At 45.2% G+C, this 22,784-nt stretch overlaps 2 protein-coding genes across 3 annotated transcripts in view; one reads left to right on the top strand and one right to left on the bottom strand.

Annotated features, from left to right (window-relative positions):
* LOC311024283 (polyadenylate-binding protein 1A) overlaps positions 1–22,784 on the bottom strand; it is a 477,590-nt gene that overhangs the window by 356,796 nt on the left and 98,010 nt on the right. The window lies entirely within an intron of this gene.
* vps13b (vacuolar protein sorting 13 homolog B) overlaps positions 1–22,784 on the top strand; it is a 317,809-nt gene that overhangs the window by 268,610 nt on the left and 26,415 nt on the right. For both annotated transcript variants that reach the window (XM_084026605.1, XM_084026606.1), the window contains exons 46-49: positions 2,482–2,643; positions 18,506–18,661; positions 20,681–20,947; positions 22,629–22,712. In XM_084026605.1, the coding sequence (XP_083882731.1) occupies positions 2,482–2,643; positions 18,506–18,661; positions 20,681–20,947; positions 22,629–22,712 (669 nt within the window). The remainder of the gene's footprint in view (positions 1–2,481; positions 2,644–18,505; positions 18,662–20,680; positions 20,948–22,628; positions 22,713–22,784) is intronic.

The following is a 22,784-nucleotide window of genomic DNA, read 5'->3' as shown; positions in this document are numbered from 1 at the left end:
CACGTTTCCTTGAGCAAGACGCTGGACCCCGAGTTGCTCCCAATGGACAAGCCAACGGCATCGGTGTGTGAATGGGTGGATGCTTGGCCAATTGTAAAGCCATTTGTCCGTTGAGGTTGAAAAGCACAATATAAGAACGAACTGTTCACCATTAAGTATTTAAATTGAACTTGAATTAAACTGTTGTGTTTAAAACGTAGAGAAGACTAGACTTTAACTACAGTTATACATGTTTCAAGGGTATCTTGGCTCAAAAAAAAATTCTAGAATCACATGACTTTTGCCTTTTCCCCTGGCTCGATAGCCCCATATGGCCCCAACCTCAGCCTCCCACCACCCTAACCTCAGGCCCCATGCCTCCATTTTCAATTCTCAGTCCCTAGCCCCACTTTCAATCTTTGCTCCCCCCCAGCCCCTCACCCCAGGGAAGTGGCTTTGGTGGAAAGCCACACAAAAGCCCAGTAGTATTTACACACTCTGCTTTCTCACAGAACATTCACAGGCTGTTACATGTGCAATTGAGACAACAGGAATTTTTCCTCCTGTTGTATTTTTTTCCCTCTCCTTTCCTCCCATGTTCGTTCGCAACCGGAAAGAAAGTGATAGAGGGATCAGGTTCCTGTTTGTAGCAGATGTGTGGGCAAGGGTCATCTATAGCAGAACGTATAGGTGATTGTAGATCTGATTATTGTTTCATTTTGTCCCTTTTACAGGTTTCACTATCTGCTCCACGGTGTCTTCTTTCATGGGTATTTCTTTTGCGTTGGTGTCATTATTTACAATCTGTTTTCCAGACATTTTACTGTACCTTGCCATTTTTATAAGTGCCACTCTGCCATGCAGATCTGGGCTAGACTCTGTGAAAACGTGAGTCATAGTATACGGGTGGATTATCGAAATGGATCCTTTGATTCCCTGCAGGACCGCATCTGAAGAAGAAGCTGTCATCCCGTGCTCTTTAACGAGGAAGATGTGTTGACCGTTTAAATATCTTTGTCTTAATATTTGTCCACTTAAAGTTCCAGATGGACGGCAGAGTGATTATGATTACTGCAGGAAGCTTTTCTGACGCTTGTATCGGGTTGCCTCGTGAACCGGAGCGGAAAGACGATCCCATCAAAGAGCGGGCTTAGCGATGGCATCTAAAGGATGGCAGCAGGAAGTTTGTAAATCGCAGTGTCAGATTCGAAAGGGAGCACAGATAGTGTTCCACTATAAAACTGGAAATGGATTTGAACCCACTGTCGCAGCTGTCCCGTCTATATTTTTTTTTTGCTCTCTCCACCCCGCTCCCTCTCCCCCATCTATCATCAAGTGTTCTTTTTTAATGGTGTAAACTTTCCCATCCGTTTTCAATAGCATCAACAACCCCGGGACCCTGAACGTGCTTGGCAGTCAAACTCCGAGCTTTTACTGCCAGCCTCTTTTAACCATCAGCCATCAAACCCCTGCCATTTAAAAAGTATACAGCAGGCTGAGGTCCCTCTTTGTTAGGATAGTTGAGTAGTTATTGAGAAGCTGTCTGAACCACAGTCATGTGCGTCAAGAGTCGGGGAGGGGTGTGCAGGAGAGATCCCATCAGGGCCTGAGAGCCTTTGGAAGGAGCTCAAGCAAAACTTACACATGCACTTGCACCCACGCACTCACGATCCGACTCACATGCAAACTATGTGCTGTTTTCAGATTGTGTATGTGAATTCCTGTTATAGGAGATTTGACATACTCCCCTCTCGCTGTTAAACCAGTGTTTTCAATAGCAGGCCAGTGAGCTCTTCGCTCTTGCATGCGAGGTGACGTATGAGTGGACAAGCATCCCCGTACAACTCGCATGACTCGAGTTTTCTGTGAGGCTTTCTCGCTGACCCGTTGCTGTAGGTGAGCCAGACTCCACCATATTGTTTTCTCCTCACAAACCACAATATATCGATGACCGACGCTAGCAGGAATGCCTATTTAGTGGCCTGCTTTGTTCCCGAGCATTGAGAAAATGCACACATGGACGGAGTCGCCGTTTTAAACGAGTCGACGTCTCCTAACTCTGTTTATCTCACGGCCAAAATCGAGCTGCTAAAAAGAAGTATGTGGGAAAGAAAGGGAAGTTTTGGTAAAGCGAGAGGCCTCCTGGAGGTTTTATGTGGGACCAGGGGTAGAATTGGCCCTAAAGCCCAGTCTAAAGCTGCTTCAGCCTGGATAGCTGTCAGACTGGGATATGATTCACTCCCCTGTTGAGGTTGTGCTGCTCCCATGGGTGACATTACTCATCTCCTTCTCTCTACTGACTGACAGCTCCACTACCAAAGATCTGCATCTTTAAGATTGATCATACGTACATAGACACCTGTAAATGTATTTATGCACACACTGTGCATTATACTCCGACTATAAACATACACACCTGGAAGTGACTCTTTTATTCACACGCGTTCTCTTTCTCATGTCTCCCTCCCATCTCAACAATCACCCTCCTGTTTTCTCTCTCAGAGTGGGAACTCGGAGGCTGAGGAGCTGGTCTACAGCCACTACGTGATCTGTAACGACACCCACGAGACGCTGCGCTTCGGCCAGGTGGACACGGACGAGAATGTGCTGCTGGCCAGCCTCCACAGCCACCAGTACAGCTGGAGATCCCACAAGTCACCTCAGGTAGTGCACGCACACACACACACACACACACACACACACACACACACACACACACACACACACACACAGCTACATATACACTATGTTAACACTCTATTCTGAAAATGTGTTCCATTCCTGAACAGCTGATGTTGAAGAATCCTATTTTGAAGACAGGGTTTTTCAAGGGTTCTTCTCAAGACTAAGTGTTCCATTTAGAACCCTTTCATCCAAAGAAACCAAAGAGTTCTTCAAGGATTGTTTAAATTGTGTGTGTTCCGATAAGATCCGAAAGATGCTCCGAGCCCACACGCCCCCAAAGTATCATATCAGCCTAGGTGGGTTCTAGATGAAACTCTTGGAATGTAAAAGGGTTCTTGGTAGGACCCCCTGGATGAGTTCTAAATGAAACCCTTTGAATATGAAACGGTTTCTCGGTAGGACCCCCAGGATGAGTTCTAAATGAAACCCTTTGAATATGAAAGGGGTTCTCTGTAGGACCCCCAGGATGAGTTCTAAATGAAACCCTTTGAATATGAAAGGGGTTCTCGGTAGGACCACCTGGGTGGGTTCTTCATGAAACCCTCGGAATATGAAATGGTTCTGAGTAGGACCCCTTGGGTTGGTTCTTGCACCTGTAGGCGGTGGCAAGGTTCTGGGTGGAACCATTACATCATAGAGGGGTTCTCTATAGAATCTTTTATAGGCGGTTATAGGTGGAACTTTTCGCAGATGGTTCTAGTAATCCTTGCTAGTATATTGGGTTCTAGGTATGATCTTTGATACAAGCTGAAGAACTCTCTGGTTCTAGTTAGCACCTTACTTCTGAGTCCATAGTTTTGGCACAACCAGTATACACATAAACACAATACACAGATACACACACTTACACATTCTGGACCAGCTATGTATGTACTTCATGTGCACGCACACACACACACACACACACACACACACACACACACACACATCTCTGTCCACAGGCTCACCGAGGTTTACACACACCGTCGTCAGGGTGCAGCCACTATCTGTGTGTTTCTGTCAGCGCTCCCAGACAGTGCCCTGACAGCATTGTTAAAGAAGATTGATTATATTTAACCCTTTGTGGTTTTGAGGTTGAGCGGAGGGTGGGCTGGCGATCTGTGGCATATGTGTGTGTGTGTGTGTGTATTTGGTGCGCACATGTTTCAGGACCCCTGTGTGTTCCGCGGGCGAGTGTGAGAAAGTCAAGCTTGAGAAAAGACATGGCCATAATTGCTCGCAGTAAGTCAGTAAGTCAAGTTGTATTAATCATCAACCATGGTTAATCTGTGCTCTTACCTCACTCTTGCCTACACACACGCACGCACACAAACACTCGCAAAGTGGCAATCTGGCATATCAGCGCGGCATACCACATCTCCTTTTTTTTTAAACAGCGAGTCGAAATGACCTCCGTGTTTTCAGGTTTTGGAAGAAAGATCGTCCGAAAGGGGCCAAGTGTCATCATAGATGAAGAATGTGATTCCGAGATGGTTCTGTCATGTATTATTCCATCATGTGTTTGTGGTATATGAAATATGTGTTCTCGAGATGAACACGATTTGTGAAACTAGATAAATAAGAAATAAGTGCAACTTTGCCAAAAACACTCAGCTAACTTATTGAGCTTGATAAAATGCCTGCCAATGTGTCCGCCTCGGCAAGTTGTAGCACACACTACTAATTAGATTGTGGGGTTATGATAATAATGGCAGTGATAAGAGAAAGGGTTGTATTGCTTTAATGGCCCTGCATGTGTGTTTTTGTAGCTTTTACAAATCAGTTTCTAGACGTGAGTCTTAAGTGGTTGTGCTGTTTTACTTAAGTCCCATGATGCTTTGGGGTGTCTAAAACAGCTCTGATCAACACAAGCCTTCATTCCCGACTCTCTCATCCTTCCTCTTTCTTTTTGTGAGCCTCCTCTCCACTTGGGCCCTAAGATCTTGTCCTTAACCCCTGACCTTTGTCACGTATATTACCAAACTCAGGTCCTGCACTTCCAGGTATTATTGTATATTTACACTAATACCCAAACACCCTCCTGTCACTCTCATCTCTTGGGATAAAGTACATTTTCATAATTTCGAAATGTCTCTTTCATTAAACTTTGAATAAACACATTTAAATAGCAGCTTACAGTGCATCCAAACAGTGTAATGCTGTAACCCCTTCCAAGTACATGAGTGAACACTTTTCAGCTTGGGACCCACAGAGCAATTAGCTCACTCATACAGGGGAGATGCTAATGCTGCGTCTTTCCTTGCCACGCACCATAGGGACCCACCGGATACAGGCCAAGCCCCATGTCAGGCCACACACCCCAAACCACAAGTTTAGAGAACGTGGCTGTACAATATTCCATTGACGTCGGCTTGGTCCGGTTCTCTTTAGTTCTGGTGCTTCGGCTCCCATCAGCTCGATGAGATCAGTAGACCTGGAAAGTCTCCGGCCTCCACACTGTTTCGGGGTGTCATTTGGACATTTGTGTTCTTGCTTGTAGCACACGGCTTCCCACCGTGTCCTCGTGTCATGGTATTTATGACCACACTGGCTGATCTCATTAGACCTTATCTGGCTAGTTATGCCACTGGCAGTAAGTTCCGTCCCGTCATTTGGGATCATGACTACCCCTGAATCATTGCTCCGCATCTGGTCTTGTCTGATCTAGTATTTCCCAATTACAGAATTACAGGCCCTTTTTTTTAGGATTCATACTATTCTGTTTATGTACCTTTTTACATTGCTATGTCGGTAGTGTGGGTTGGCTCTGTCCCATCGTTTCACCCTCTCTAAACCACCAAACCACCATCAGTCTGTCCAGGGTCCATCTATTTCTAACTCTCAACCTCGTCCTTTTATCCCATTTAATCCAACGCACACATACTGAAGTACACATCCCCCGTCCCTGCTGCTCATGGCCAAGCTTGTCTGGTCCAGGAGTCCTGGGGCCTATCAAGAAGGCAGACCGTCAGCCTGTCCTCATGGCTCTGGTATGATGTGTGCGTCCCAGCTGACCTGTCCCCCATGCGCGTGCACACACACACACACACACACACACACACACACACGTACAAGCCAAAGCTACTAATCTGCTGTTGTAAAGTAATCTGTCCCCCTTTTCTTTCTCCGGCTCCCCCGGGAACCCACTGGACATGATATCATTTTGAAAAAAAGAAGGCGGAATGGACAGGGAAAAATGAGAAATTCAAAAGGAGGGTAGCAAGGAGTTGTCAAAGGGGATAATGTACAGGCCTCCTCGGGAAAAAACGGGAGGACATGGAAAAAAGGAAGCAAGGGCAAAGGATGAGCCATGCTCTTAACACTCACAGATTGGCTGAGAGAAGTCTACAGTGGCAACGCAGCCAAAAATGTGTCGGCTCACTATCTCCCTGTCCCTCCCACCTTTCCCATTGCTCTGTTAGAAATGCACTCGCAAACCTATCAAGGCAATACAGATGAGTAGATTTGCCAACTGTGCTTTATTATCATACCTTAAAATCCTTTAATCCTATCTTCTGTTATTGCCAGTCCATAGAGTCAACAGAGTCAGGAGAGAGAGGACAGAACTTCCTAACGGAACAGCTGTTGTTTCAGCTTGAACTAAAAGAGGGGAGGCATAGTTAAAACCTTGCGATCTCCCGTGTGTCTTTGTGTGTCTGTATGTGAACGAGGGGAGCGTCACGTCTGTGATGCTGAGCGGTCTGACCGGCGTACGCTTCCCACGATGTTGACATACCTCCGAATATCTGTCACTTCTCTGCGAAGAACGCCGGAGCGGAGTGTTTTCGCAGTGCAACGTGAACCTCGGCTCGGGTCACACACCCTCTCAGTGCTCCTCTGTTTCCCCCGTCTCCCTTCCACTCTCCACGCCTGCCCTGCTCCCGCTGTCGGTCATAACCAGGCGATGGATTAAAAGGGTCGATTGAGACAGTCACGTCCATAGAGCTCGCTGTGGTCCAACACTTGATCAAATACACACACACACACACACACACACACAGTGATAAAATATTTCTTATAGCCTGGAGTCTGTCAGGCCTCTCAGGCCAATTTCTCTCTTTCAGGCTCAGCATGCCTTCACGTCCCCGCATTTGCCAGCCAAGGTGAAGAAGTTTATAAACACTCGCAATTTACCCAATTTTATGTTTTTTTTTTCTATTAATCTTCTTTCTTTTACATAAAATATAAGAGATAACAATAGCTAGAGAGATGGACCGATGCATCGATTATGAATCGGCAGGACGACTTTAATTAAGTACATCTATCTTGCACACAAACACACTCACTGTCCCCACCCTGCTGTTTTGCAGGGCTCTGGCGTGTGGTGTGGTGTGGATGGTTGGAATATCTGGCTGCTTGGTACAGGATGCAGCCTTGCTGATGGAAATCCCTGTGGTTAGTGTGGTTAGCAGGGAGAGGGGCGTAAAAAAAAGCCCCCTAGATTTGGGAAGGACATTTTTAAGTTCCTACAAGAAATATTCACGATTTAGAATGAATTGCAATTTCCTCCAGGGGCAGGCTTCTACTGAGGAGCTCTCTATGTGGATGTGTGCTGGTGTTTGCACGTGTGTGGTACTGAGCCATGTGTGTTTGTGCGTCGGTGTGTCTCTGTGTGTCGTTCCCAGGGGTAATGTGCTGGAGATAGCAGCGCAGGGCTATTAGTTTGTGGTTAGATTGGCCGTGTTGTTGGAAGCAGGCATGACAGGGAGGTATGAGCGTGTGTGTGTGTGTGTGTGTGTGTGTGTGTGTGTGTGTGTGTGTGTGTGTGTGGGTGAGGATCGTGAGAGAACTTTTACGGCGTGTGCTTGTTCACGTGGGTTTGTGTGTGTCGGCATGTCCGGGTTTGATGGATTGTGTGTGTTTCCTGTTGCTCACTTGCCATGGCCACTTTTGCTGTGTCAATCCGCTCCAGATTCTTGATTTCAACCTACAGCAGCGTTCCGCGGCTCATTATTCAAAATTCTAAACGTATTGGATCTTTTGTCGAGCGGGATTTCATATTTGAGCATCCTGACTCATTGTTTAAGGAAACACTGCCCTCTGTCGAAGTGGTTTGGTGGGCCGTTCCATCCGAGATCGGAGATTCGGCCAACCCTTTGGGAGATATCAGCTTAACGCTGATGAAAGAGGCCGCTGTCCGGTTTGATCAAACCTACACTTTCCTGTTGTTTATCCATTACAGCGGGGTTCGGTACAGGAGGAAGGCTGAGTTTTTAAACTGACATGTATTTGGAGGCATTGAATGTGAGCGCTGTGTCATCAGGCAACGTTTAAAGATTGCTTGGTGACTCATTTCCATTTTGATAATGCTTTGTGTCTAAGCTCACGCTCATGTGTAGTACAGTCATTTATTCTGTACTGTCACACTCTTGACCTTGTCCAGATGTCTTCTGAAACAACTCATATCTATTACAAAGTCGAAGTTTTGTCAAAAAAATATGCCAGAAAAATAGTTAGGCCCTATATGTCAAATGCAGTATTCCAAAAATACTAGGATGTCTTACTGCATTTGCGTGCGTTTTGCAGGATGCAAGCCAGTGTTCTTAATCCTCTGCAGCAGATATTTGAGCATGAGGGTCAAGGTGTAGTGTTATGACAGTGGATCAAAAGTGGTTCGGGCAAGACACTAAACCTCACGTTGCTCTGGAAGGCGGTGCCATCAGTGTGTGGATGGGCATTAGATTAGATCCTGATGGGCAGGTGGCATCAGTGTATGAATGTGTGTGTGTGAACGTGTGAATGTTGACATGGAGGCTACAGCGTTTTGAGTAGTCTTAGGTGCTATATAAATGCAGGCCCAACAGGACTTTGCTCTTGTCTTCCCGGGAGGATAACCACAGCTTTACTCCGCTATGAACGATGCACATTCCTGGTCCAGGTTACATGGTGAATGTCCATGGTGAGTGAGGGGGGCTTGACCTTCTTAATCAGCACAGCTGAAATAATACAGTAGAAATGAAACGGGGGGGGAAAGAGGTAAAAGGAACCCTACATCACACTGAACGTAACATGTTCAGCTCTGGCTGATGGATTAGTAAAACCAGCGTCCAAGAATCACCCTCTCCTATCCCTTATCTTCTCACTGACAATGCATACATGAATGTGTCCAAGCCAGATCCAGAGTCCTGGATATGGATTTTTAGAATACATAAAAGGTCCAATTATGACGAAAAACTATTTGATCATCAGACCTTCTTTGTCAAAAGCAAAATTCTGAAGCTGCTGAAAAAAACATTTGCTATATATTATATTATATTATTCCATATTTCAAGACAGAAAAACTAGATGCATCAAAATTGAACAAATATTAGAATTTTCAGAACTTAAAGCCATCATAAATCATAATGTATGTACAGTGTAAAAGAAAATGTGCATCAGCCCCTAACTCTCCCGAATCACTCAGCTCACACACAGGGAATTCTTTTGAACCTGTAACCTCAATGGCTGCAGAAAAAAAAGATTTTTGTTTTCTAGATGAACAAGCAATTTATGATTCAGGGCCGAAACTTTTTTTAATATAGTACATGTCCTTAAACTTAGTATATAAATATTGAATATTTTCAAATTTTATTCTTGACATGTGTTTGAGTGGAGCTCTTTTGCCCATTAAGAACAACCTGATTTATCCACCATAACCACTTTCTTATTTATTCCATCAGCCAATTTATTTAGTACCACGGTCTGATCATCATTTGTTTTTATGATTAATTTCATTCACCTTCACTGTTGCGTGTCTTTCAAAGCAACTCAACAGATATGGCTCCCTCTGAACGCCTGGAGGTCAAAGGTCATATGTGATTTCATGTTCCCAGCATGATGACATTTGCTTCCCAGGGCACAGGCCACATTCCTCAGCGTTGAGGTTTTGTGTGCCTTCACCTCCGTTCAACTTGTCCATCTGCAACTGGACCTCTGGTCTCACACCGATATCAGCTCACTGCAGATATTAGCCAAAAGGCTCCAAGTACTAAAAAAAGGGCTTAAGCTTTTGTCTCTAATATTTATTTTCGGTCTTCGTCACTGGAGAGTTTCTCCCAGCAGTGCTTGTTGGGAGCAGGCTTGATTAGTGATTTATAGGAAAGGTTTCGAGATGTTATGAACCTCACATTTGCCTTATATTGCAAAGACAAAGAAAAAAAACTTCAACAGTGTAACGTTGCCAGTAAATGTTTGAAATCAATGGCTCCTGAATATTCTGGGGACCCATTTTCGTCTCTCTGCAACCCACCATTTGGTCCTCATCCAACCATTGTAAAACAATGTACTACATCCCCCAGCTTTCTACCACAGCTTCCACAGCCAAGATTTCCATGAGAAATATAGTGAGGACAGTAAGTCTCCACCTTAGCCATCCGCCTTTTCTTTTTTTATCTTCATTCAGTTCATTCCCACTCTTCCCTCCCAACTCAGCCCATTTAGAAGTCTTTGTTTTCACACTCGTACTGACATGCTGTGAGATTTTATTTTGATTCAGTATTGTATATCTGATGAGCCATTGGTCTGTCATGACTCTATGTGTATATATATATTTGCGCAATTCCATCCCCTGTGCAGTTTGTCCCAGAGGAAGCTCTCCCTCCGACATGAGGAGATTAATCTAATTATCATGTTGATGAGAACCAAGCGGCTAGAATCCCATATTTGTTTTCCTATGTAAATCTTTTTAAACACGTCAATGTGTTAGCAGTTTAAAAAATGATGTTTTCATCTTCTCCATCAAGTCCCTGGCCTTGAAAGTACAACAAAGGGTCTTAAACCATGCGTTGCAGCCGTTTTTTCGGTTGGCAGAACTGTTCCTGGTTGGTCTCCACATGACAAAAGTGTTGGTATGTTTTAATGACCGTGGGCCACGTTGGGACAACAGACTTCTTCAATTCGTCCAAGTTCACCGACCCCTGTTGTACTATGATGTCAGTTAAAGAATGTCACTGTGGCATATGCCTTTTGTTTTTACAAGCTCCTCATTACTGTGTAGCTGAAGTCAGGGATAATGCCTGGCGAGGTGTCTATTATCAGGGATTACACCTTCCACCATGATCACCTGCCAAAGGGGGGAAAAGTGAACACTAAACTGTATTTGTCATGCTTTTTAGATTCTTCATTTTTGTTCTTTAGAACGTAACCACCGTCAAACAATCAGGAAAGAACACTTTAGCCTTCACTCCCTTCATTCACTCTTATAGCTCGCTCTAGATGTGCTCTACCTTTAACCAGCTCACCGTGTGATTCTCTTGTGAATCAAATGACAGGGAGGTGCAGGAGAAGTCAGAAGTCAGTGAGCTAATTGGTCCCGTTGGTGCTGCCCTGGCTTCAGCACCACAGACAGCACCTTGGTGTTGCATGACCACATGGAGCAGCACTGGGCTGTGTGGTGATTCTGGTGTAAGAACAACAGGTCACATGACACACAAGGACCCAGAAAGGCCTCTCACAATACACTGTACGTCCACCATGAATAGAAGAAACACAAATGTTCTTAGCATCACACATTCAAAGTATTTTGTCCAACATGCGTTTGGAAAGAGCTGTTTCGAGATTTTTGTGCCATTCATGTGTGTTGGCTGTCAGCTAGGCAGATCCAGTGACATCAACGCAGACGCCCCAGGCAGGCCCCCGAGTTGGAAGCAGGAGGAACCTTTTTTTTTTACTGTATGGGCATGTTGTGGTGATAGGTTTCCTACATTTTCTTGGGCCTCAGTTTCATTACACGATGTACCACTCTGTGGTTAGGGGTAGCTGCGTAGGGCTAACCCACGCTGCATTTGTTCTTCAGCAGGAGAGCCTGCGGTTTCATCGTAGCGAACCGATCCTCTCTGTAGCGAAGTGTTGCTTTGCACTATGCATTGCAATGTCAACCCAGTGGAGACATCGATTGCATTCATGTTGTCTGAGTTAGAGGCAATCAGCCTACGCTTGCTGGTAGTTCAGATGCATTCTGGTTGTGGTCGGGATACGGGGGGACTGTGGTCGGCTTGTGATCCAGAACATGTCATCTTTTGTTCACTCGTTTGTACACAGTGTTGGTAAGGTTACTTTTGAAATGCAATAGCTTAGAGATAACTAGTTACCTCGTTAAACAGTAAATAATGTAGTCATTTTAATAACTTCATCAAAGGAATGTACCTTATTACATGATTCTTTTTCTAACAAATGTTTTAAACTGCGTAAAACAGATGTTATCCTTCTGCAAACAGCAACATTTAGATTAATATCTTTAATTTACTTTGCACTGTTTGCACTTTGCACTTTGTGGATGAGCTACAGTGTCATGGCAGGAATAAGTGAGTAGCAATGATGGATGTTTTCCGTGGATAGTGTGAGCGCAGCGTAAACGCCTCTGTCTGTACTGTACATGTTCTCTGTGTGTGCAGCATGTTCCAATAGTTTCCCTCTGTTGCATTTCTACAGAAGCCCAGGGCAAGCCTTTGTTTTCTGTGCTCCTCGACTGAGACAAGGTCTCTGTCCTTCCACGGGTCCTTGACTACTGACTCCTTCATCCCCCCCAGCATGTGGTTTGCAAACCTCTCTCCTCTCAGACAGTACTCCTTTTGTCAGCTCCCCTTCACATGGTGCAAACACTTGCTGCGTCTGCGTCTCCTGGAACCCTGGAGACCCTGGATGTCTAAGATGCCTTGGTAAAAACCAAAGGGAGAACTATGGAGCAATGTTAGTCAAGCGTAAACCTCTTAACGTCTCCTCTGTCAACCACGGACCCACACAATGCCTTCTCTCTGTACCTTCTTCCAGCTCTCAAACCGCTTCTTAGACTTGCAAATCTGGGCTTTGATGTCGCACTGCCTTGCATCTCTTGTGAGCGAGAGGGAGCCAAGGAGGAGAGAAGCATTGCAGACAGCTGTTAAAGCCACCATAACTCCCTCATGTTACATGGGTTAGCCCTCACTGCCCTGGCAAGGATGCTGTTGTGTCTCTCTGTTCTCTCTTTAACTCACTTATTTTTTTAACTCAATGCAGTTCAACTTTGTCTACCACCCTCTTTTTTTCTTTCCCGTACTAATCCTTTCTAAAGGACAATATAATCCATGTTCTTTGTGTTTTTTCTGGAGGTATAAACCTGTTTCTCATTTGTTAGGTGGCTGGTCCCAAAGTGATTTCAGAAGACAAAAGAGGCCTCTGTTCCACAAACCTTTATACTCATCTACGTCTATACGACAGGTGGTACGGAGACGTGTCAGACTATTTTAATACTCCTGGTATGTGAATTTGAAATTGCATCAATATCAAATTTCAGAAAAGCTTCGGAAAGTTTTGTTTGGATGTGAAGCTTGTTTGGATGGAAGTGATCGGTAATCAACCCTCTCAGACCCGCCGCAGCCTCGTCGGGCCTGTTATGGAAAGTTGTGTGCAACGCTACTGGTGTTGTTTATGCCTCTTCTCCGTGTCTCAGAGTCTCCGATTTCCTATTATAGTCTGAGTGAGGCAGAATGAAGGAATGGGAGTAATGGCTAGACGACCGACGACCACTGCGGCTTTGTCAGCCCTTCTTCGCAGCATCCAGGAACGCTGATTACATCTCCACTGTGGACAGACACTCGTGTTGTGTGCACCCAAGCACATTCCTGCTGGAGGACAATAGACAAATAGTGGTTACAGTGGCAGGAGTGATTCTTTCTGTCTGTAGGAGGACGGGGTTGGAGGGCATCTAGTGTGTGTGATAAAAAGTCCATTCAACGATACTTGTTTCTCTTTTTATCTGGGCTTGACACCCACATTATCAAAGCAGTCACTTTGGCGTGTGAATGAGGTCATGGCTCTGCGTTCACCAGGAAGTTAATAGTCATTGCTTTCGGGTATGACTGGCTGATATCTTACCCTCTTACAGGAAACTTCGTTGCTAATTTTCTCTCGGGACACGGGATTAAGCAACGGACCAGGCAGTAGACATGACATCGCACCCATGATGGAATGTGGTCGGTCGGTTGATTGACTCACTGAATATAACTTACAGTTTAGGCGGGTGATTCTCAGAAGTGAAAACCATTTCTGAATGTGTCAGATCCCATGTTTGGGTTCTGCGTTTAGTTTCCATAGAAACGGGGGAAATGTGTCCGATGGGTTTCAAAGAGTTAATGTGGTACTGATCTTGTGATAACACCAGACACGGTCCACAATATGATCTGGGTGGATTTCAAATCATGACCCTCTGATATTTTGGCTTAGCAGACAGGTGTTCCTTGTTACATTTAGGTTAGTCTGAATTTTAGCAGACTGCTTCGTTTGAAAACAGATGTCAAAGCCTCATTACGCCCCCATCAATAATACCTGCTGGATCTCATTTATTTAAGCAGCTTGGGTTGTGGCAAAGTCAGTTAACCAAATATTCAGCTTTCATCAAAGCTTTGTTTACGCTGACGTATTAGGGCCATTGTAGGTACAAAATAAATAAATTAATAATAAAAAACTGGGCCGAGAGAGAGGGGGGCAATATTCCCAGAAAAAAAGCAGCAAATACGATTGACCAACAATAGGGATGTAATAATATATGAGATGATGTGGCTTACTGTGGTCTTATTGTTGACATTAGAACAAAGAAGAATGGGGTTGATTCAGTTTGAGCCGGAGTAGACAATCCCATTGGCAAATCAATCAGGGGATTCAACTCTGAATCACCGTCATCATCATCATCATCTTTTGGACAAACATGTCACTTCACGATGATACGGTGCGGCTGGGATATGCCGTCAAACCCAAACCCATATCAATAACTTGTAGTTAGTCCATTTCTAAAGAATTGGGGTGAATAATTGCAGGTTGATTATATTACCGAGTGGAAAATATGTTTGCGTAAAACGTTCGATTGATACGTCAATGCCGTTGGTCAAGAATTTGGATGAGTGCTTTTATTTTGTTAACATCAGAGCTTGTGGCCAAAGTTGCAAAGTTGGAAAAGCAACAGTATGCTATGACCCTGGTCAAATCCCGCTCGCTAGCAGCAGCAACAGATAACAGAGAATGCAGTCACAGAATGAAAATGCTCTGTGTGGTTCCATGCAATTACTCAGTTTAACAATCCCCATGCAGATCATTCCGGTACCGAGGCCGGAGCCCAGCAATGTGCTGGAAGTTACACGTCCGCCATCGGCCAGCCATAATCACAATCTCCCCTCTGGGATTTAAGGGAAATGAGGAGAGATTGAGATTTCACATTTCTTTCACACTCAATACCAAACTTGGGTAATATCATAATATGACAGATGGGTTCTTCGTTGGTTTTGGACAAAGAAGTCCACGCCAGTGTCTTAGGGTGAGTGTGGGAGTTTTTTTAGGGGATTTATTTGGAAGTGAGATAAAAAACTTATTTAGCATCTGAGATTAGAAGGTGAAGGCTGGTTTTGCTCAAAATGTTGTTTTTCTCAGGATAGTAACAGAGTAACAGAATCACAGAGTGATTGCGTAGGGCATTATAATCCACATGTTTATCAAAGTCTCTGGTGGCCTTTTTAATGATATCCATATTCACATTTTTGGACATCACTTATTGCATTCCAGTTGTTTGTCACCTTGGCATGCTGGCAGCTTTACTCTCATGTTAGGCTATTGGAGCGTATCATCATCTTGCAATTAGAAAAACTGAAGTCTTGCTCTATTTAAAGTTGCTACAAGTCACTTTTCACTGTCTGTTAATAATAATAATAATAATAATAATAATAATAATAATAATAATAATAATAATAATAATGGATTGGATTTGTATGGTACCTTTTCCCCACCAGGAGACTCAAAGCACTCTGACAGGGTTCCAGGTTCCATTCATTCACACACATACCGGTGGTGGTATGACACAGTGATAAGGGCGGGGATCGGACCGCCGACCCTCCGAACATTGGCCAACCCGCTCTACCAGCTGAGCCACAGTCACCCCTGTTACATAACACCTCGACATAATGACGCGCGGCAGATCCACCGGTAACATTTTGTGCAACCAGCATCAGAGTGTTGAAACACAGAATTCCTCCGTGCTTATGTGCACAGCAAGCTTGTGGTATTGATTCATTATTACACACAGTTTCTTCTGCGCACCAACAGGCGTGTTGGAGTTTGACACAATGAAAACAGTTCTACGGAAAGTGGTGAATCACTTTGTTTGCAGGTTGTCCGTACGTCTGTCTGTCTGGTCCGTGCTCTTGTGAATACGTTTTTTTGGTGGGTAAAGGTCAAGGGCGGCCCGTTTTTGTGGTATCTTGTGAACTCCTTGAACCTCGGACTCAAAGATGAACTGATTTGGTTGTCAAAGGTCACCTCAGGTGTCAGGATTTAATGCAAATTATGACAACATCATATGAATGTCTAATAAGATAAAAACAAAGTGATGGATTTTTTTCTGAGTGTGGCCAAAGGATGTAAAATGCGACGAGATTTGTTGGCGGAGGCGTGCAACCACAAGGCGGTGATGGTAGCGATTCATCATAATGCAGGTATATGTGTGGTGTGATGGAGATTTCTTGGGTTGAAAAGTAAAGTTTGAAAATAAATCGTGTCCCAAGTCCAGACAACAATGAGTTTCCTCCGAGGAAAACGCTCTCCACGATTCCCGAAATGTTGGGGGGGGGCATTTGGCACGCTCCCGGAACACTTGGCACGGCAAACAGAGCAGCAACTAACCGTCAACTCGTGGAGATAAACAGATTAAAAACAAACACTCTTTGCAGAGAAAGAACCGACAGCACGGACATGTGAAACACGCTTATCATGAATCATATGTTGAGTAAAGCGAATGTCTGCATGGGACATATGGGCAAGCCTCATCTTCCTCCAAAGCCATTGCTATTGTCCAAGTTGTCCGGTCAGTTGAACATTGTTAGTGTAAGGCCGGGGCCTTAATCCATCACAAAGACGCAAACAGCTCCTTATTATTCATTCTTGTTATCCTACGTGTCCAGTTCATTTGTGTCACCGCTGTTTTTATTTTCCTTCCACCGCTCGGGTCAGAGCGGTGATGAATTCAAACAAGAGCGGCGTTGGCTGTTTGAAGCCTGAACAGAGACATTATTATGACTTCTCCCTTAAAGGTCAAGTTGAGCCACAGCGAGCGGAGGGAGGGGGGGGGCGGTTAAAGGAGGGAGAAGTGTTGAAATAACAAATTGGTCCTCACAGATGGTGCTGAGGCACGGCGGAGCGGCTTCACCACGCCGACGGTTCCACCATAATTAGCACCGATGCGTTTCCACTCAAACTCATGAAGACAGGAGCTGAGATTAGCAAGCGAAGGAAGATTTTTGAAGTTGGATGCAAATTATAAGGTTTCTGCAGCAACATTACAGTTATTTTTCCTCAAACCACCATGATCTTGACTGGTCTTGATCACAGTGCTGGTTTAGGGAATCATGGAGTCGTTCTCCACCCTTAGGCTTAACCTTAACCTCTGCCACCCGGCTGTTTACACCACCCTGCCACTTTCCCCCGTGAGCGCGTCCACTGAGCTCAAGATCTGAGAAATTATGTCATTTCCACTCAGCCGACAGGGAGAAGGGATGATCTGGAAGAAAGGGAACTCAGGCTTTGATTAAGAATGTTTTTGTAAAGAAATCTGCCTTCAAACGGTGAGGAAAGACTGCAGCGGAGAGAAACATAGGTCCTGACCAGGGTCCCCCGCGCCCTTTGACCTCGGGCGTAATTTGTTTTTCTTGAGTCAGATTGGCTAACTGTTCGGCACGATGAGGCGACGAGTCAAAGTGTAAATCTTCAAAAACGCTTTTCAGCGTTTCACTCTCGTTGCAACTCCTCTGGGGTTGATCCCCCCCCCCCCCCAGTCTCCCCTGTCCTTCTAGACCCTCTCGTTCACATGCATTCTTTGTCTTTCTCACGTCCTCCCTCTCTGACCGTTGCCAGTTTGAAGTCGCGGTTAGCCGGCAGGGCCGACACACAGAGAGTTCAGTTAGATGGAAGGTCAGCCACGCTGCCTCGGGAGATGAGAAGGCCTTAGATCTCCCCACGTATTCATGGCTCTGCTCCTGTATTGTGACCATACTCTCGTGACAACGTCCACATTGTTTTGACAAATGAGTTTCCTTGTCCTGTATGACCACTGTAGCACAGATGTGCTGAATGCCTGGACTGACATTCCAGTCCGCATTGCCCTTGTCCTGCATGTTGTGTGTGGATTTGGATGGAGGGGGAAAAGCTGCATGTAGGGTCGCTGCTGCGTTCAAGGCATTTTGGAAATATGGGACAAACTGTATTGATTAAAAATGGGTAAAACACGTGTAAAACAGCGTTTTGCACTATTGCGTGATGAAGAAAGCATCACCGGTCTGCAGATACAGACGTCGTTATCTTAGAGATGCTGTTGTGGCCCAAAATACAAGGAATTGTGTGGAAAAATGTCACCATTGTAAAGTTGTTTGGATGTCAAACGTTGGGACAGTGTCTGTTTATTGCCGTCCTCCTGGATCCGTGTGTTTACACCCAGCCACACACATGGATGTGCTCCACATCGAAGTGATGGATACGGAGCTGAAAAGATTGAGAGCCAAGCTGTTTGCCTCTTATTTAGACGTGTGGAGAACAGAGCCTTCCACTTCCAACCACACACACACACACACACATGCAGCCGTAATGAGCTTCCACATCAGCTGTTTTCCACCAGCCTGTTTATTGTGTGTGCGGCCTTCCATTTCTTCCTCCAGCAGCAGCAGCAGCAGGTCTGTTCAGCACCAGTAAACAGGAACTTTGTTGTCTCCCTTTTTTCTCCCGACCCAAATCTTCTAAACAAAGAATCTTGCTGTTTACTTGCCTTTTGCTCAGGGATAAATAAGGGGCAAGAAGACTAACCTCTGATGTCTGGTGTCTCTGTCTGCATGTGTGTGTGTGTGTGTGTGTGTGTGTGTGTGTGTGTGTCCTGCAGCTGTTGCACATCTGCATCGAGGGATGGGGGAACTGGCGCTGGTCAGAGGCCTTCAGCGTGGACAACGTAGGGACTCTGCTGAGGACCATTCAGTACAAAGGACGCACAGCTTCACTCATCATCAAGGTGGTGCAGCTCAACGGCGTCCAGAAACAGGTAGAGTCTGTTTGAGTCATGTTTTCATTGGGATGGGAAAACATCTTCAGTATAAACTTTGAGAAAAAAAATCTAGATTTTGTATTTCCTGGCTTCATCACTAGATGGAGTTTGATCCAGTGTCATAAACTTCATGTTTTGTATTTCCTGGTAACAATAATCTTGTATACAAAAAGTTCTTAGATTGCATAAATAAGCATCAAGGTTAAGCAGAATAATGATTTATCTAACCATAGTTAGTTTAGGCAATGAAAGGAGAGACAGCGATGAGGGTTTCTCAACCAGGATTTCATTTACAAAATAAATCCACGGAAAAAAGACTCACAATGCTGGCAATACTCTTTAATTGAGTATATTTGTGGTGAACTTACACCACAGCAATAAACGGGGTCCAGTTTTCAACAAAAACCAAGAATGCTGGCACTGTATTCTGTTTTTTGTCAGTTTTCATAATCGGTTTTATAGCACTAAAACAATGGCTTATGAACTTGAAGCCACCCGAAAACACAATGTGCACCGTCAATCCGCAGAGAAGATCACAGGAAATCATAAACCAGCCACGTTCCCCTTTTTTACAGCAAGGACAGTGGTGAGTCGTGTTTTCCCACAAATACGAGGCCGAGCGGTCGTATTCCTGAAAATGCCAAGATGCCGTCGGATTACGGCGGTGAAACTTTGTTATGCAAACAGTGTCAAGTGTCGCGCAAGTCTCCCTCTCGTCCTCCAGACAAAACAGACTCGACCCCTGGCATTCCTTCCCCCCAGTCTGTCCCAGACTCTGTTTACATCTTGTTCCCATTGCATCCAATGATAGGGTATGAGTGTTGGTCACATCCAATTCACAGCACAAATCCTCAGAGTGGGACAGTGGCTGCCACTACAGAGGAGATTGGCCCCCGCCTGCGTGAGCATCGCTCCTCTTGTTTTTCTTTTAAGGGAAAGGGGGGATTAAGTGTCACATACTGCTGTACTGTTCTTCTATGTCGAGCTAAGCCCTTTTGTTGTGACAGCCTCTTAACCATTTATATTGGCACCTCATGTTGTCTGCTGTTTAAAAAAAAAAATCCCTGTGTGTGTGTGTGTGTGGGAATGGATCTAACGTGATGATCGATGGAGAGATTTCCCTCATTCGGTGCCAAGATATTAACCTTCCGAGGTCATTGTCAGTGCCACAACCTGTGCACACCCGTAGCGCACGCACATACGGACACAAACACACACTCAGAGTGGTGGAAGCGATCCATTCTGAGCACAATTAGATGCGTCAGTCCCGGATGAGAGCTCCCTGGTGGCTGTGGCTTGGCTCGGTGCATTTGTGTCCATAAATACAGACGTAGGGAGGCCAAGTCCGGAACCTTCCGGTGGACCACCCTGAGACCTTGTTTCTGTACAGTATGTACAGTAATCAAACAGAGAGGTAAAAAAAATAGTTTGCTCACATTTGAATTTTTCAGTGAATTACACATATTGGGTTAATAATTTTAAAAATATTTTGCAAGTGAGGAAAGTTGCATTCTGTCGTATAGCTGTTGAATTATAAGGCTGTGAAAATACATAATTCCAAAGACCGCAGACCCAAAAGTTGCATGAATGGCTTACATAACTCCGACTAACGGGTCTTGTTTGTCTTTTTGCTTCCCGGCTGGATAAAACACATAAAGCTCAAAGTTGGGTTGCATTTCACAGCATCGTTGACCTTTCAGTGGTGAAGATTTGATGGATGATGACTTTCCCCACCATTGCTGAAATATATATTATGCATCCCCATTTCTCCCCAACGTAACCTCGTTCTCACACACGCTATACCTCGTTTTTTTGCCATTTAAAGTAATTAATGAGCTGAAGTGGAATCTTATAACGGTCAACAAAAACATAGATCTAGAGCTGAAAAGGAGTGTTGAAAACATCTTCCTTTAAGGACATTATAAGATCACAGGCAGCAGGACGTCTCTGTATATAACCTCCTCCTATTGCAGACAAGATGAATTACTGTATATTAATTGTGTCGATTCTCCCCAGGTAATAATCTGCGGGCGGCAGGTGATGTGCAGCTACCTGACTCAGGACATTGAGCTGCGGGTGGTGCAGCACTACGTGGGGCCCGACAGTCAGACGGTGGTCAGAGAGCACTGCGACTGCCTGGAGGCCGGGGCCAAGTTGGCGTCCTACGTGCTGGAGGACGCTGAGATGACGGAGCTGTGCGTGAGGGCCAGGGGAGATGAGGACTGGTCCCAGGACGTCCAGCTGGAGAGGAGGGAGAAGGGCAACGGCAGCTCTGTTGTACAGGTACAGAAACACAAACACTACGTGATCTAGACACAAGGAAGCGGTTCCCTTAAGGTCTGTCAGAATGTTCTTTACTGTTATTAAATACATTATTTCTGTTAAAAAAAGACATGTTTGATATCAAAAACGTACAGAGACACAGACGCCCACATCCCAAGCACACAACCGGCCGCACTCAGGTTTGGAGCTGGCGACTGGACCACCAACTGTGGCCGGATCCTCTCCTCCTGGGTGGCCACGGTGCACAGCGCCTCGCTGCTACTCACAGTTAGGAACAGATTGAGATCTTCCCCTCAGATTAGCTTACAAAGGCCCTCCAACCCATAACCCAACCATGTCGAGAGGCTGAAAATACAGTTTGTGCTCTCTCATAACAACGCTAACCATAGACAGGAAACGCTAGCTGATATGTGGGCACGGGGAAGGCTTTGAAGGCACTTTCTCACTGCTGGATTAGATCCAGACAATCACTCCTTTTCCCTGCTGTTCTCCCTCTTGTTCTGTGTTTCTTTTTCTCCTTCCCTGTCTTTGATTGTCCCTCTCTTTTTGGTTTCCTTCCTTCATGAGCCCCATGCTGTTAACAGCTAGCTAGTTTCCACGGCTCCGGCTTCTGTGTGCGGGGCTGAACATCTCTGACTCCACTCCAACCTCCGCTGTTATCTCCCCTCCTCAGATCGGCCGTTCATTACACATATGGAGGGTTGGCTAAGAATGAGAGCATGGACTAGTAGCTCGGTCCTTAGATGTCTCTATCGCTGTCTGTCTCCAGATATTTCACACGCTGGCTCGCTCATCCATCTTGCCGACGTTAACTCCTCTCCTTTGTTATCTTCATCCTCTGGCATTCAGCTCGTCCACCTGTTCCCCCCTCTCTTCTCTCATCCGTCTCCTGATTAACTGTATCAGTCATCCATCTGATGTAACTCCTCTTCCTCGCATCCCACCTTCCTCCTCCCTAACTCTCATTTTCAACATCTTCCTTTCACTTTGACAACCTACGGGGAGGTCATCCCGACCTTGTTCTGCGGTGGATCAGGCCTATTCGGTATCTGTTTTCCAAAGTTTCCCCACCTCATCCCAACAAAGCCGTGTTGCACGGCCCGCTCTATTAAAAGTGAATGTCAGCTCTGTGTCTTTGCTCCGCTCTGCTGTCCCCACCAGCACACGAAGTCCCCATTCTGTCATAAACTAGGCCACTTGTAATGTGCCTTGGCATCCCAAGACTTTAATGAGGAGCGGGGAGTGAATGGGACAAACACCAGTGACACATTAAGAGCGCTCCGCCTTCGGTGGGCACATTCTCAGTGTTTAAATCTTGCTAAGATTTAACTGCCTGTAATGGCCTATTTATCTGGCACTAGCAGTTGTCAGTCGCCTCGGCCATGATATTGTGTTGCAGGGCTTTAGGGAGACTTAACTTTTAACTACTGGAAGAAGCCAAGAAACGACGTTTTTTAGGACAAAACATGATAATGCGTTACTGATGGAAGCAATAAACATTCTGTCAGTGAATAAAAGGCAGCAAAGGCGTTAAAGTCGTCAAATATTCATATTTTATCACTGTGACCACAAACAAAAACATCCAATTGCCCTTGAGTGTCCTCGATCAATAACTTTCCTTTTATCCCAGTCCAGGTACAGTCAGACATGGACTTGTCAATAACAGACTGTCTCTTTTCAGGTGCCTTGCTCCAGTGGTTCTTTGCTGTATGTTTGGTGCACTCTCATCACTATTGAACCTGGCTCTCACATGCAGCAGAGAGTGGTGAGTATCCCTACATACGTGCACATTTCCATGTTGGTTTTTCTTTTTCTGATGCTCTATCTGCTGTGACTA

This window comes from Eutrigla gurnardus, assembly GCF_963514095.1.
Source record: "Eutrigla gurnardus genome assembly, chromosome: 14".
NCBI lineage: Eukaryota > Metazoa > Chordata > Actinopteri > Perciformes > Triglidae > Eutrigla > Eutrigla gurnardus.
The sequence above is the reverse complement of the archived record's forward strand: the minus strand, read 5'-3'. Positions and strand labels throughout refer to the sequence as shown.